Source organism: Schistocerca piceifrons, chromosome X (assembly GCF_021461385.2).
Source record: "Schistocerca piceifrons isolate TAMUIC-IGC-003096 chromosome X, iqSchPice1.1, whole genome shotgun sequence".
In the NCBI taxonomy this organism is placed as follows: Eukaryota; Metazoa; Arthropoda; class Insecta; order Orthoptera; family Acrididae; genus Schistocerca; species Schistocerca piceifrons.
The window spans coordinates 811,966,738-811,983,860 of NC_060149.1; the positions used below are offsets into that span (position 1 = coordinate 811,966,738).

The 17,123-nt window shown below is 36.5% G+C and overlaps 1 protein-coding gene across 3 annotated transcripts in view; it reads right to left on the reverse strand.

Moving 5' to 3' along the window:
* LOC124721986 (cyclin-T-like) overlaps nt 1-17,123 on the reverse strand; it is a 117,068-nt gene that overhangs the window by 11,469 nt on the left and 88,476 nt on the right. For 2 of the 3 annotated variants that reach the window (XM_047247156.1, XM_047247155.1), the window contains one exon: nt 12,808-16,602. In XM_047247156.1, coding sequence (XP_047103112.1) covers nt 13,353-16,602 — 3,250 coding nt within the window. In that variant the 3' untranslated portion in view covers nt 12,808-13,352. Of the gene's footprint in view, nt 1-12,807; nt 16,603-17,123 lie in introns of those variants that run through there. The other variant, XM_047247157.1, reaches the window with a different exon arrangement.

Below are 17,123 nucleotides of genomic sequence, written 5' to 3' on the forward strand. Positions count from 1 at the left end.
ACGTGAATGTTAAAAGCATCTTAAGGCTTTGTGATGTATTTTCTGCAATACCATGTCGTGTAGTCTCAGTGAACAGTTTGTGATAATCCAGTCTTCTTGACAGTTGTGAATTGGAAAATGTTAATATGACTTCACCCCTAGCAAATTGCACACACTTGTACCTCCTAATCTTGCAGCTCGTAGGGCCCATTTGGTTCTCCAACATAATATTTCATCATTCAATTTGCAAACAGCACATTCACACTTTTCACTTCAGAAAACTTTATTGTAAATATTATGCATATATAAAATAAAGTTTCAGTGAAAGAATACTAACACACTTCTTCATCAGTCAAATTTGTAGTGTATTTATCAATCATTCCACTTACAAGAGCAATGTTGAATGTTACCAATCTAACAGTAAAAAGTTATAATTTTTTAGTTAAAAAACACCATTAATTTCTGACCCAATCGCCTTTTTAAACACACCTGGCTTATCATGCTTCATTCTTGAAGAGCAGTTGTTGAAGAACTAGGCTGCCGTAACCTCTTCACTGGACTCTAAACATCCCAGCCACAAATTTCAGTAGCTGTAGGAATACACAAGTGCAAAACTGATGAAACACACAGATGTCCATCCAGTTTGTACTTTAATACTTCACTTCTTTGAAGACAGGTGCATTGTTCTGAATATATTTCTCTCTCTCTTTTACAATTCAAGTGCCTAACATTCTGTTCTAAAATCTGGCTGGTCCAAAAGATTTGTAAAGGGCATAAACAGCAATTGGCAAACACTATGGAAGGTAGGCATTCCAGGAAACACTGTACATAAACCATTTTACAGATTATACTTGCTTTCCCCAACCCCCCCCCCCCCCCCATCCCCTTATTTTTTCAGAACCATATACTTCCACTCTTGGTCCGACTGCTACTTCAATTGGCCGAAACCACATTTCACTCACAGAAACAAACTGGTATATAAAATTGGTTGGTTAGGTTTAAAACAGCCTAAAGTTTGTTTGCACATCTGTTTTTTGGCCTGCATTCAACAAATGTGGTGCTCATCTTGCTCAAAGCATTTTCATAATTAATTCTTCATGTAATATGTTTCCTCTTTTTTCCGGTATGCCTAAGGTGTGAAGTATTCATACGCTTCTAACTGCAGAGAGTCCAACACTCATTCATGCACTTTCACAATGTTTACAATGTGGTTGCAGTTTTGGGACATACTTCTTACATATCATCTTTGCAAAAAGTGATGTCACCTTTCAATTAAGATGATCATTCCATAACTATTTAAAGTGAAGACTCCTTATACACCCTAAACAACTTTGGATCAACTGCCAATGGTGATAAAACTGTCCAAAACATTATATTTTTCAGCATGTGGCACAATTACCAATACAACAAACAAAAAATTTCAATTATATCAATACTATCCCCTGTTCTACTCTCAGAAATTTCCATTTTGTATTTGTGACTTATTACTGTTGCAACCTCAATACCCGACCTTTGCTTCTCATAATTACATCCCAGCCAGACTTCTGAGACTACTGTTGCTGTAACCATAAGCTGTAAAGTTGCAATACGTTCTTTAATCCCTCTGCATATAAGTTTTCCGCTTGGTGCTTTCTTCACATCATTGTCAACCAAGCCAGAGTTGAGGGCAAGACATGGTAACAGTTACTGGGCACAAGTTTGGAACTGTAGGATGAGTAGTTAAAAGTTTTAATGCTGAATCTTATCCTTGGTATGGGTAGTACAGTGTGATCACACAGTGTCGTGGAGGAGAGCTATCCCTTACAGCTGTTGCATCAATTCTGAATGGCACATCTCATTTGATGAACATTTCATAGTAAATGTCAGTTGTAATTGTTGACCAACCAAAGGAAGACCATTTTCATCCCTGAAAATGAAAGTCATCATTTTTGGCTTGAATAAGAGATTAAGTCCTTTTTATTTTCCCCCCTCCCCACTGCATTGACCGTTGTTTTGATCACGTTTTGCTGTAGGATATGCATGTCTTGTTGCCCATAACAATGTGTGAAAACCAATCATTTTTCTTGACGATATCTGTTCAAAAACACACATGTATGTGACATTTATCATTCTTTGTGTTGGCTAATAAACATTTTTGGCATCCATCTTGCATATAATTTGTGATATCCACACTTTTTCATGACAAACACGTAAAATGTAGGGCATCCAACACGGGGAATTCATCAGCCTGAGCAGCAGTCTCCAACAGTCAACCTGATCATAGATTTTGCACCACATGCTGCACAATTTAATCAGTCAGGATACTAGATCTGCCACTCCACTCTTCATCACGCGCATTTTTACAATCACTTTTGAAGTCTCAATGTCATTGTCTGGCCTTTTACTTCATTCATTACTGTAGGCTCATAAACTAGGCACAATTCTCAATGAATCTGAGCAGCTGTAGAATATTTTGTACATAAATATTAAATTACAGCATGCACTTTGAAACTAGTGGAAGCAACGCTTTTTGTAAGTAATTGGTGTTTGCTGTCATCTATACCCAAATGACTACCAAACAAAAACAAAGACTTCTACAGCTTTGTAAGCAGTTAATAGATAGTTATGCATTCGAGCAACTGTGTTTCCGATACATCGATACTTAAATGTAAACAAAAGACCCTTACTTTTGAATTACACAATGCATTAAGGAATTCAGATTTATTTCTTTTTCAATTATGGCTTCCCTCACTCTACGCTTACTTTTCCTCTTCACCAAAATTTAAATGATTTCTCCTGCTCTCTTCTACTCTCTCATTTTCCTTCCACTGCCTTACAATCCATTACCACTGCTACATTTCACTGGTACTGCTTTTTTAGTTTCCAGATTTGGTGTTTATGTTTTATACTAACATAAAAATTATTTACATATCATTATGAATAATGATGAAAATAATGATAATGAAAATCAGTACACAAACTGTGAACAATACAACGAAGCATGATATGAGGCTAACAGAGACGAATAAATTGTTGGTTAAAATGCAAAACAATTTTTTACAATCTTCAAATTTCAATAATCAGCTGCAAGAAGAAACTGTGAAACACTTAACTATGAAATCAAATGTGCAACTGTTTATAAAATTGACAAAAATGCTCAATAGTAATGAGTGTACAATTGGTTCCGCAAATCAGGTGCTGGTCGGCTTGGCTAATTGAATGGGTCCACATAAAGCATCAAGATTAAAATAATTTTTTCTTTAAATATTGTTGTCTTTCCTGAAATTAAACGTTTTTTACATGTGAATTCCAAGATACGTTAACAGGTAAATACATAATTTGCTGTTTTCAGCATATAAAGAACCAGTTAAGAATACATCAATACAAAGTCTTCCAACTGCATACTTTAACAAGCAAAGCGACTGTATTTTACGCATACATATTGCAGCAGCTTTCACAGTTTAGTGATAAAAATAATTCCAAGCATGAACAATAATTTATCATTACTACCTTATCAGCTCCAATATGATAGTTGTGTCACATGTTATTCAATGAATGAATATGTAATCTTAACCACAATCCATAACAGTACCGAAAAGCCGACCACCCTTAGTTGCATCAATCTCCAACGCAATTTAAATTCCATTATGATGCTTGCAAATAACACTACCTTACCTTGTAGCAGAATAAAACACCACACAATAAGAACATTACAATTTGTTTATAACTGTTGTCAGATCCACAGATGCATTGAAAGTACACACATCTTTGAAACTGCCTCATTTACTATTCACAAAATGCACTCTACCTAATGAAACATATGCAGATATGTTCAATGAAAGCTACTGTTATATATTGCAGATGGTAAAATGCGAAACACAGAACAGCAAGGTAACAAAAGTTATATAATACAATCAACAGTTTAATAGCAAATTGTATCCCAACTTGTTGAGAGCAGATTTTCAATCATAGCTGCAGTTGCTTTCTTTATACAATCCATATACCTTATGCACACATTAAGAAATTACAAATCATCCTCAATGAATATCAGTTAATATTAAACCAGACTTACATATCTGTTGGAAATTACTGTACAAACAGTACTTTAACCACATTGACAATGATATTTTCTTTTCAGGTATCTTAAATTGTTGAGAATAATACATTCCCTATTCTTAACTGGGATGGGTCTATAAATATCTTTCAACTGAAATGCACACAGCAAGTGAATACGTGCAAGCATTTTCAAATATATTTTACTACTAAATAACCAGCTCTCAGTCTTGAACATAGTTAAATAAATGTTTAGATTGATTCTACACCATCAGGAGAAAAGCTGTTGCAAAGAAGTTTTCACACTTATTCTTGGGTAATGAAATTGAGTGTTTACATATTACTTTTGGCTGCATTTAACTTTGATCAAGAAGAAAACTGTACAGTGTAAATATTTGGAATTTATAGAAAAAAAACAACACTCCATATACGTGAACATTGAAAATTAGTTATTAGGTTCAACTACTACAGTACAATTACAGTAGTAGAATGAATAATTAATTAAGAACTGGTGTTTTAAGGAATCTGGTTGCCCTTTAAATACAAGATGATGAATAAATAACAACAGTTGGGAGGGGGAGGGGGCTGAGGCAGGGTGATGTGGTACTATTGGGCAACCTAAACAAATACGTAACTGGCATTTCCTAATAGATTTGTTATATTCCAGGTATTTGTCTGTGATCATCTCACACTCAAGACTTCTAATAGGAAGGTGTAATATCATGATGGAAGCACATGCTGACCAATTCAGCAGTGCATCTTCAACATAAGTGCTATGTCTAACAAACCAAAGTAATGTGGAAAAACTGATCACATGAAGGTACATCACAAACACTAACAAGATATGATAGTATTCACAGTGGTTGCTCACATTCTACTTTAGATGGAATACAATTCATTCCCCATGTTCTGATAAAATGAACCAAAGTTTGATATGACGGCGCAGTGAAGCAGACATCAACAGTTATCATCATCTTTATGTGACCACAAAGAAAGAATGTACGATTAAAACAAGTTTGTGATGCAGTACTATCCCAATTTGTACATTTGTGGAGGATGAAACCAGCCATTTTGTTAAGGAAATCATGCTAGTATTCAACTGATGTGACTAAAGAAAACTGCTATAAGGATGGCCAGATGCTCCCAAATACTATACGTCTATTGAAGTCTCCACGTTTGTTATACCATCTACTCCTCACAATTTTAGGACTACCGTGCACTTAAAATAATAGGCAAATGATGATAACTTGGTTATTTCATGATACACTTTTACACTGCTGAAATAGCAGATGTGAATTAATTTTTATCCTCTATATAACAAAATGTATTGTTTAGTACTTTATAGATTTTCTTGTCATCAATTTGGCTGTCATTGCGGTTGTCTTCAATCCAAAGACTGTTGTGATGCAGCTCTTCATGCTAGTCTATCCAGCAGAATGCTAGCCTATCCAGTAGAAATCTCTTCATTTGTGCAACACTACTGGAACCTTCACCATTTTAACCTGCCTACTGCAATCAAACATTGGTCTTCCCCCTCCAATTTTTACCCCCTCCCCATGCCTTACACTTCCATCTATCATTTCCAAATAAACTACTACTTGATGGTTGAGGACCTTGGTCTTCCTTCTACAGTTTTTACCCTACATACTTCCCTTGCACCATTCCTATTCTTCGATGCCTCAGGATGTGTCCTATCTAACAGTCCCTTCTTTTAATCAAGTTGTACCATAAATTTCTTTTCCCACCAATCTGATTCAGTACCTGTTCATTTTCTTCGTCATCCTTTTGTAACACCACATTTCATACGAATCTAATATCCTCTGTCTGGACTGTTATCATTTCCAATGTGCTTCCATACAAGGCTACACCTTCAAGATAGCCTAAAACTCCAATTTATTCATATCGTCTACCAATATGCTTACATTTTAACACATTGCTTTCTTTAACATGTTTGTTATCTTACAGAAATTTCTCTCTAAAGGGCAAGCAGCATCGCGAAACATTTGATACAATAAAGTTTCCAGATGTATCACATCACTACAGTAATGAAAAGACAACTTCTCCATTTCAATCTGCCATCCCCCATCCCCCCCCCCCCCACCTCCTCCTGCTCCTCCTCCTTCATCTTCACCATCATCATCTTCTTCCATCTCCATCTCCTTCTTGTTGCCAAATGTCCCAACTGTGCAATGAAAGGCCTTCTTCCCGCTCTCAGTTCTATTCTTGTTATTTTTGGGTTCTATAGATTTTTCATGCATGTCTGCAAATTCCTTTGCTATTAAAAATAAAGTTACTCATTCATTTATTTCTTTCTCTTTCTTTTCTGCATTTTCCTCCAACATACAATATCACATTATACAAAGGCACTTTAAAATTTCCTAAATAGATTCGCATCACACTGTGAAGGATACAATGAGAGTGAAAGACGGTGTTTTAAAATGACAAAAATGATATGTAAATAACTTTGGATAATGCATTTTCTGTCAACTAAATTAACATCATAATAAGAATTAAAAAATCATTAAATCAGTATTTTGTATCTATACACTTGTCAATAAAAACTTAATAAAAACTTTATAAAAATGGGGCACTTATTTAGTCACTGTATAAAAAGATTTCACTATCATTCTGCCCTCCGCGACTCGCTTTGCCTGGGTTGCTGGGTGGTTTACCTGCTTAATCTGTGGATAGCCTATGAGAACACTAGTTCTTGCTAGTTCTTATCAGATGATATCTGATTGTATGTATTGATTGCAAAATAAATTGCATACTAAACTAAAGTTGTAGTAACAGATCTGCAGTTCTTATTTTTAACTATAAGTTTAATTACAGACATTTTAATTTGACTTTCATTCTTTAATTCACACTCCCAATAAGATGAACTACTGTTCTGAAACTGCCCAAGTTATAGAGCTCGTATTTTAGATTTTTATTTAGGTTACACAGGATCACAATACACAATTACAAAAATCTTATTTTTAGTATAACAATTGAAAATTCTGCATTGAAGCTAAGAACTGTCTGGAAACAAACATCCAACACAGAAATGACTCCTCACGCAGAGAATACTTGCAATGGCTGTCTATCATATGCAAATATTACTCTTATTCAGTCCCCCCCCCCCCCACGCTCTCTCTCTCTCTCTCTCTCTCTCTCTCTCTCTCTCTCTCTCTCTCTCTCTCTTTCGCTCAACAACAACTGACAAATATGAGATCCCATCAAGCAGCATAATCCCAAAATTGTGATTAAAATCAAACATTAGAACTTCTCACAAATATGAATTAAATTGTACAGTAAATTCAGACTTGATGTTAGTCCTGCCATAGTGTACTTGACAAAAGAGCCTCTGGTATTGGTAGCAAAATGGATGCTGTCAAGCAGACACTTCAAATGGTTGTGAAGATATTAATAATCATACAATGCAAAGGTAGACAGCTGTGTTTTTTGACACCTAGATCAAACATTAGCCAAACAGGAATGTGAGACAAAGGAGAGACCCCTCAGACAGAGTGTAAAAGCAACAAACACTAGTTCCAGTCAGTCATATACAACAGTGCCCAGATCATGGTATGGCACACACAGCTATATCATCAAAAAATCCCCTCCATATTGAATGTCAAGTTGTTTAACAGTCCATATGAAAGGAATCATTGAACCTATTAAGCAACCATTCATTGTTGCATACTGCCAGGTTACAAGTAAACACAATTCATCAAGCAGTAAACCTTAAAACTCAAGGTTCTGATGTCACTAGGACCATTTCTAATATGCCTTTTTTTTTTAAATTCTGTTGGCATTTGTTGTGTGCATATGTATGTTACTGATATCTATATTACTAAGCGACTATCCCACGGCACGAAACCTGCAGAGTGTTGTATGTTGCCTACCTAACAGCTTCCAGGGATGCCAAGACTTTGATTTTCAGTATTTCATATAAATAGTGATTGAATATAAAAATTACAGATGCTGACATAATCTACTCATTAAGAAACATAATCTTATGTGAAAGGTTCAACACGATAAGACAAGTATTAGAGTTCTAAACTGTGTATATGTCTTGAGACAGGATAACTCACCACACGTAAATTTCCAGATTGTATTCATTCAGGATCTGAGAGCACTTATTGACTTGCAACAAACTTTACACATACTTTCAAACTTTCACAAAACTACTACTCGCACAACGTAACTCAAAACATGATGAAAGGGAAAAAGTTTATCCCTTACTACAATTTCATTGTTCATGCAGTAAAATTGCTGCAGCAGACATGACATTTTAATTTATCTCTTCTTTACTTCTAAACTGTATTCACAAAACATCCTGCAGTCTTCTCATGTAACAGTGAATGTACCTGCAAAATCCTATCATTCTATGGCAGACGGTTCAGGAGATATGACATCATAAACATTGAGATGCATGAAAAACTAGTTTTTGTTTAAAACGGAGTGCAAATTAGCCAGATCATACTCATCCAGGTTTGATAATGACAGTAAACTTTAAACAAAATTTCAAACCTTTACTAAACTTTTTCTCACTTACGTGTTTAATATCAAACATTTAACATGTTAACTGATCTGTATGGTAATTAGCAGTTTAAAGCTGTTTTACACACAGGAGTTTGATTCTTTAAGGAATCAGTGGTTTGTGTGTGCTAACTATGTTCAGAATGATGTGCAATAAAAAAGATCAAAAACTCTTAGTCTATGATGCATTTAGTGTACAACTCTGTTCCAGATGCCCATTAAAAGTGTTTTGTACTCAACGTCTATTTCAAAACTGACTGGGATGGTTCATTATTGAGTGCCTGGAATAATAATAAAGATCACGTTAAAACCAACATCTACAATTAAGTAAGAGTCACTGTGACAGTGAGAAATTTATTTTTCTAGTTTTAAAATATCATTTTGAATATTGTTGCAACATGATACATGTTGTATATACATTGAGCAGTCCAACTTAATCTGCCTACGAACTAGAGCACTTAGTCCACTCTGTCTCAATGACACATTCAAACAAATATGTCCATTCATAATTCAGTCAAATAAGCTACTGACCAACTTGGCAACATCATTAATAGACAGAAAGTACACATTATGTGCATGTACCTGTGCTAGGCCTACGTGTAGGCCTGCTAAATGGCCCCTCTCTAAGACAAATTCAAATTGACCATAAAACTTACTAATTGTAAATGGAGCACAATTAATATGTCATCAAGAAATTTTATGAAGTATGTTTGATCTATGAAACTGTTCACTACTAAATTTCAGAGTTATCTTATTCATTTCAAATAAATTGTTCTTGGGACTTGAAACTTTCTCCAGTACCCAGTCCACTATGTGAGTGTGTGTGCGCCAAATTTTTCTGTAAGTATTAGCAGCTCTTATTGATCCGATTCACAGTGTAAACTTTAACATATTATTTTACGTTCTGGAAATGGTACCTGCTAAAGAAGACAAATTCAGCCCATGAGAGACTTGACAGCCCATACTCTCACAGTATTTTATTAGAAGAAACTGTGATTAATATAGCAACACTATTATATGGCATGTTGCAAAACAGCTGCCAAAGAAGTCTTCCTCTAGACTAGTACGAACTTCTGGAAGCACTAGTGAACAAAACCATGTTCAATTCTGGTAGTGTCAATGCTGAAATACACTGGTAGGACACCATATGCAGCCTACATCTTAGAGCATACTTGTTGAGATCTTTTAGAATAAGAATCAGTTTTTGTTTTTAAAAAAAATTCCCTTGTAATTTTTTTTCTCCCCATGCCCAAAAAAGCTTTTTGTTATCAGATAAGAAGTCTGACACTAGTTGCTCTTAGAGATAAGAAAATGTAATTTACTGTTCACCAAGTATCACCACAAATGGATCTCTCTCTCTCTCTCTCTCTCTCTCTCTCTCTCACACACACACACACACACACACACACACACACACACACACACACACAGTCTAGAAGACATGCTGCATAAAGGTAACATGACTACACCTGACTATAGCTCAGAAATGTTTATTAATGTCTAGCCAAGTTTCACATACCTGAAAATAAACTTTCACTGTTAAACAATAGAATAGTTTTCTCAAATAACCTTTAAAGTACAAGACAAAAGAATATCAAAGATAAGGCTGGACATATGAAAGTAGACATTGCACAGTTATATGAGAAAGACTGATGAAAGTTTTTAGTTAACTTTGCACTTACACTGCATTATATAGTGTGACTCTTATTAATGTTTAAAAAAAAACAGAAGTGATGTAGATGACACTGAGAAAAGTAATTTAATATATGACACATAGGGCCACAAATGTTGGGAAATACCCCAAAAGTAGATGACAAATGTTGGACATTTCATGTCCCCAGCTGCAGCAGTGGAGTCAGTCAGCCTGTTGGACCTAATCATCCCAACCCAAGACAAGTATTCATGTCAATGTAGCTCACGGTTCGAGTCTTGGGTCTGATAGGCAGTGGGTGTTTCTTCTTCTTCTTCTTTTCTTTTCTTTCATTAGACAGTTGTGCATTTACACTGAGGTGACATTTATTATTTTATTTACTAGTCTTGTGGTCTCCGTTGGTTAGCTGCAAAGTACAGTACAACAAGAACCTACCATATGGTACCACAAGTAAATAAGTATAATTTTGTGAACTGCATCGATACCAGTATATGATATACACGTTCTTTACTAAATAAAGTCTGTAAACAAAGAAAGATGGTAAAAAAGGAAAGAAACACAAAATTAGAACAGCTTTTGCTTGATTACAGTGAGGAAAATAATTTAGTAGCTTCTACATTTACAACTGATCACATTTACAAAAAGTATTCCAAAACAGAGTAGCCTAGTAGAGCAATGTGCAGCACTGCCCCTAACAGTGGTGGCAGGATCAACAAGCCCAATTGTTGCACATGCAGTGAAGTACATCATCTGGGGACGCCACATGTTCAACATTTGTCATCCACGTTTTGAGTATTTCCCAACATTTGCAGCCCCATGTGTCTTACATTAAATTACTTGTTGCAGTGTCATATACATCACTTCGGAGGTCTTTAAGTGTTAATAAGAATCACCCCTATTTCATGCAAAGACACGCAACAAATGGGGAGAGGTATGGGGGTAGCAAGATACTGGCGATAACTGTGCACCTCCCACAACAAATATATGTAGTTTGCTCACAGATGAGAGATATTTTAATTCATAATAAATAAGAACACTCCAGAGCTCAAAACATATATAGACAGCAAATATTAAGATGTTATCTTTAGTGTAACACACTTTTCAAGGTAAGGAAATGTGAAAATATACAAAGCTTAATTAACAGAGTGACTTTTTCTAGCAGTGTATCAAATTTCCTTAATATCTATATGTCAACTAAAATGTCTGGTTTTCAGGTACCAGTCTGGAGACGCCATTATAAAACTTACAGCAAAACAAGCATCCAATTTGGCCAGAAGCTATACTTTCTTAAATAAATTTTCCTTTCAAATTTACAAATGCCTAATCATGTGAGGGTAAAGTACAAAATTGTATGCATCAAGCAGGTAACAAGGAAGTTTTAAATTGTTCTTTTTTTTTTATTTCAGAGTGCTTCTCAGATTCCTCCATACTAGCATTTTTAAAGACAATTAAGTGCTTGGCACAACACAACCGGTAATGCTGAAATACAAACAATGGGAAAAACAATGCTTAAAAACATATTTTTGTAACTGTTAGTATATCCTAGTCATGACCCGTGAAAAATTTTGATGCTTCATCACAAAATTCATTCAGATTTTTTCAGTCAAAGAGTGCGAGGGACATTTAGCTGCGTCAGAGTTCCATAAAAATTCTTCTTTTATAATTGATCATTCATTTAATTCAAGCTCCAAAGATAAAGGTACTGTAAAGCTTTGCTTAAAACTGCTCTAATGCGGCTCTTTTCTGTTGTCTCAGAAGCTCCTGAAAGACTCAAAGAATTTCTCCAACAACATGAGAAGCATTACAGAATTAAGTTTCTTTTAAATATTTAATGTACTTTCGAATTTGATACCATAATAAAGAAAATCTGACATAACTTTATTCCTAATTCAATTGACAGTTTACCGAGAGGAATTTACTAATAATCACTGGACTCAAATTAACTAACAACTTTCTTCACACACACAACTTTCTCAATAAAAACACACACACACACACACACACACACACACACACACACACACACACACACACACACACACAGCTACAACAGAGTGTTCATTAAATCATGCATTTCAATACTTTCATTACAGAGTCATTTGTAAGCAAAGGAAGGGTGTAGCATCCATTTCTGTTCCAATGTTGAGAACTTTACTGAAACTTCAGTGAAACTGGCTAGTGATGTAAGGCATTCAATCACCAATTTATAATCACAGGAAGCTGGGAATAAAGGAGGGGGGTTAATTTGATGGTCACTATAGCTTAAAATGAACCAATCAATGAAAGACTTCTCCAAGCTTCAAATTAATGTAAAAGAATCAGTGATGTTTGAAAAATACTCTTACATATCACCACTCCCCTAATTATAATTGTAAACAATTTCATATAGAAAAAAAAGTGTTGATGGGCAGACTCCTCCCATATATGCAGCATTTAATGTGATAAAAACTGATGAGTTTGTTGCAAAAATTGAATGAAAACAATTAAATTAAAGACAATTTATTCATGGAAACATGCATACAAATAATAAATCATTTAAAAAGAAGTAACAATATATCCCATCTCAATAAAGAAATACTTTCCAAACATTCAATATACAAAACAAGAATGAATAGCATGATTCACTGGAAATAAAGACTCTTGAGTATCTGATAACTTCATAGAATAATAATATTGCACAAATCAAAAGAAGACTAAGAACATAAGTATATATTTATCTCTGTGTGTATGAGATAGAGAATGCTGAGGGATGGAAAGAAGTTTACCATTTGACACATGGGAAAAAAAGAATGCAAGAATATCTGCCATCAAAACTGATTTATAACCTGAGGATAACATCTGAAGGACTAAGGTGACACCTCCACAAATGTAACAGATTTCTAGACTTTAAATAAAACAATACGGTCAATGCTATAAAAATATATTCAACTCCAAATGATACCACTCCTTTCACTAAAAAACGATACATGCAGTCTTCATCCAACTGCACACAGTTTTTCACATGGACGAAAGTAATTTAATTCTTGTACTTCAGAATTTTCAATAAGAAATTTCATGCAAATAGTAATGCATCTACTATCACACTCTTACTTCACATTAAGAGATTAGGAACTTTTTAACACAAGCATGCCTCTTTACATTAGTATCATACAATATTTATAGCACATTATGATGAAGGTGGTGAAGATGGAAGAGGAGGGGGTGGAGGAACAGGTGGAGGGGGATCTTTGGGCAATGGTGGCTGTGAGGGTGGACGAAGTTCCAATGGAGGTAATGGCGGTGGTGGTATGGAGTGTAGGTGAGGTGGCAATGGTGGTGGCGGAACTGATAGCATTGGCATGTGCATGGACTGCTGCATGTCATACGGCATGCTATAGTACCCATACATGTAGTCAGGCTGAGGAATAATCCCCTGGGGATGATGATATGGTTGGTCATAGTAAGGATGGTACAGATATGAAACGCTGTCTCCAAAATTGGACAGATTAACTTGACCCCTATCACATACCTTAGTACTATGAGGCCCTCTGCTGGATCGCAATTCGGCCCCATTGTGCTTGCTACCCGTAGATTTTTTTGACGACTCTGGTGTCGTCACACGTGCAGTTTTGTGAGGCGGCTGATTTATCATCTCTGACTTGGAAGCGGTCCACTCACGTTTTCGATTGTCTTTTACAGGAGTCGAAGAACTCGTTGCACTGCCACTATCACTGTTACAACTGATTTTAATCTTCAGAGGACCACTAGGAGCAGCTTGAGGAATCTTCACTTTTAACGGGGTATTTGGCAGAGTTTGTGGAGGATCACTAGGTACATCTAGTTTTTTTAACTGGTCTCTGGCAATTTTCAGTTTTTGCCCTAACTTCAGTTTCAGTTCTGATCCAGATCCGGAACTGGTAGATGCTGGTTCCAATGAACTACTTTGTATCTTTCCTTTTGGTATCGTTATTTTAATCGGAACAGCAGCTGCTGGAATAGATTCAGGCTGCTCCACTTTGTAGCGTTCTTTATCTTTACTTTTGTGTTTACTTTTATGTTTTTTCTCATCTCTTTTATCTTTATGTTTGTGCTTTTCTTTTTTCTTCTTTTTGTCACTTCTATGATGTTCCGACACCTTTTTTAACAATGAGTCATCGGCATCAGTCGCTTCAGATGTCACAGGAGTGTCGACATGGTTCCCTTCTGAAGTCAGTGTCACAGTCTTCTCATACGGAACATCAAGCAATGTTACAACATCTAACATGTTGTTATTGTTAAGATTAAGTTCATGGATAAGTGAACCAGAGAAACCACTACCACTTTCTGCTGCTGGTGATGGAAATGCTATTGCTCCCAAATCACTAGTAATAGATGGTTTTTGTGACTCTGCCACCATGTGACTAGGAAACTGTCGAACAATATTTGTAGGTTTTGCATCCTTTGATGCAGGCATACTCTTAGCTGTAGCTTTCATTCCACTTTCATCTTTCTTCTTTTCACGAACTGACTGAGTTGCCTCTGATGCTTTACCCGGTAGTTTAATTCCCATCTTTGCTTCTCTGATTATGTTTTCATAACCTGCTATCTCGTCTAGCTTCTTAACCACTGGCACTAATTCAGGCTCACTGCTTGAACTACTTGTTCTGTTACGGTTATGGCTTTGATTTGAGGTTCCCGATGAGATACTCTTTCCAGGAGTGCTTGGGGCAACTAGAGGTGGAGACCCAAAATGTATCTGAGTAGTATCAGGTGGCTGTGAAGGAACTTTTCTTGCAGATGATGGTGTACGCTGCTTGGATTTCGCCACACGAGGTGTGTGCGGTGATTCTCTTGTTGGTGTGGTTTTCTCTGAACTGTGTGTCTTCTGAGAGGTTCCTCCTAACTGCTTGCTGGGAGTGGACAAATTTGATGGACTATGCTTAACTGTTTCAGTTTCATGTTCAACCTGTAACAGTTTTGATGGTGACACATCTTTTTCAGACCTCTTCTTTTTACTTTCTCCAGAAACTGCAACAGGAAGACCATTAACTGCGAACTGATCATTTTTTCCACTTGAAACCTGAGAAGACGCGGATGACACATCCACTCGGCTAGAGGAATGACTAACACTAATGCTCGGTACCTGCAATGTATCTGCTTTATTGCTGGACGAATGTCCACTCGATTTCACTTTTAAGAGAGATTTCTGACTCTTGCCTGGGGATGTACCCTGTCCATGAGAATGTACCTGAAGTTGCCCAGACAATGATTTTTCTCGAGATGTATGACTTGAGGATCTGTGGTGAGTTTTGTGACTAGACTTCTCTGAGCTATAACTAACTGAAGCAGAACTTTGCTGTGATTTTGAAGATACATTTTTAGTTGGTGCTATTGTTACAGTGTCTTCATTGTGGTCATCTCTATTCTGTATCTGTTCCTGTTTAGGTTCACACCTTTCCGGTCTATCATACTTCACATCACAAGGCATTTCCAACTTACGATCACCTTTAAGCTCTGTTCTCACATCGCTTTTTCCTGGCTGAGAAGCAAGAATATTGGATTTTGACACTTCAGAACTGTTCCTGCCATCTGCTCTTCGCTCTGACATGTCAGCAATAGTGCTGTGTGAATCAGTGAAATTAGATCTACGATGTTTGCTATCAGATCCAGAATGTTTGTGACTGTGTTGATGTTTGTGCTGATCTGAAGCTGCATCACTGTGACTCTTCTGTGACGGACCTTGCCACATATTTGAAGACAAATCACTATCAGCTGAACCAGCAGCTCTCATTAGTTCCTTAACACGTACATCACCACTACTGTGAACCAAATTGAGAATGTTTTTGTTTTCATTTGAACCCCTGTGTCTCACAGCATCTGTATTCTGGGTATATTTTGAATGTTCTGCCTGAATATTTTTACTTTCTGTCGACATAGCCATCATCCCATCTTTTGACGAGTTTGCGAATAATGATGTGTTACTAGAATGCTTACTATCAGAAACTGATGATCTAATATCATCCGCTTCATTTCCTTGAACAACCGACTCTGCTGTCAGCTCAATACAACGTGGTTCTTTTTTAATATGACCAGCTGACGATACTGGCAGCTCCTGGGGTAGTGAGGTATTATGCATTCTTGTCTCTGAGGTTTCATGCCGAGATGGTTGTATGAACTTGTGTTCACTTGTACCTCTTACAGACACATCCCGCTTTGAACTTTCCCTGCTGTGGGCTTGTTCACGACGTGCTGCATCACGTGCTGAAGATGTAGACTGTCGTATGGGAACATCATTCCGTGAAGACACCTGCTTCGGATGATGTGACTGAGATGACAGAGCTTGATTTGAACTTGACTTGTTGTGATGGGGGCCATTTGATGACGGTGCCAAAGATCCTCCACTGTTGCTGGTGTGGTGGTGGTGGTGGTGATGGTGGTGGTGGTGATGAGGAACTTCCCTGTGAATCATAAACATAAAACTATATGCAACTATATGATTTGCACAGCACAACAAATTTTAGGTATAGTTCTATTTATAATTTAATTAGTTTACAACTAGGAAACAAGCGTTACATTAATACTGTGTTTTATGAAAACAGCTTGAAACTTCACATAAAGTTAAATTCCACTTTATACAACAGCGTGCTGAAAATACTCCAAAATGAATTTTTCACTCTGCAGCAGAGTGCGCACTGATATGAAACTTCCTGAAAGATTAAATCTGTGTACTGGACCTGGACTCAAACTCGGGACCTTTGCTGTTTGTGAGCAAGTTCTCTACCAAATGAGTTACCCAAGCATGACTCATGATCTGTACTGGCGGATTTGAAGCTGTGAGGATGGATTATGAGTCATGTTTGCGTATCTCAGTCGACAGAGCACTTGCATGCGAAAGGCAAAGGTCCCAAGTTCAAGTCTCAGTCCAGCACACAGTTTTAATCTGCCAGGAAGGTTGTTGAAAATATTGTCTCTTTTTTTT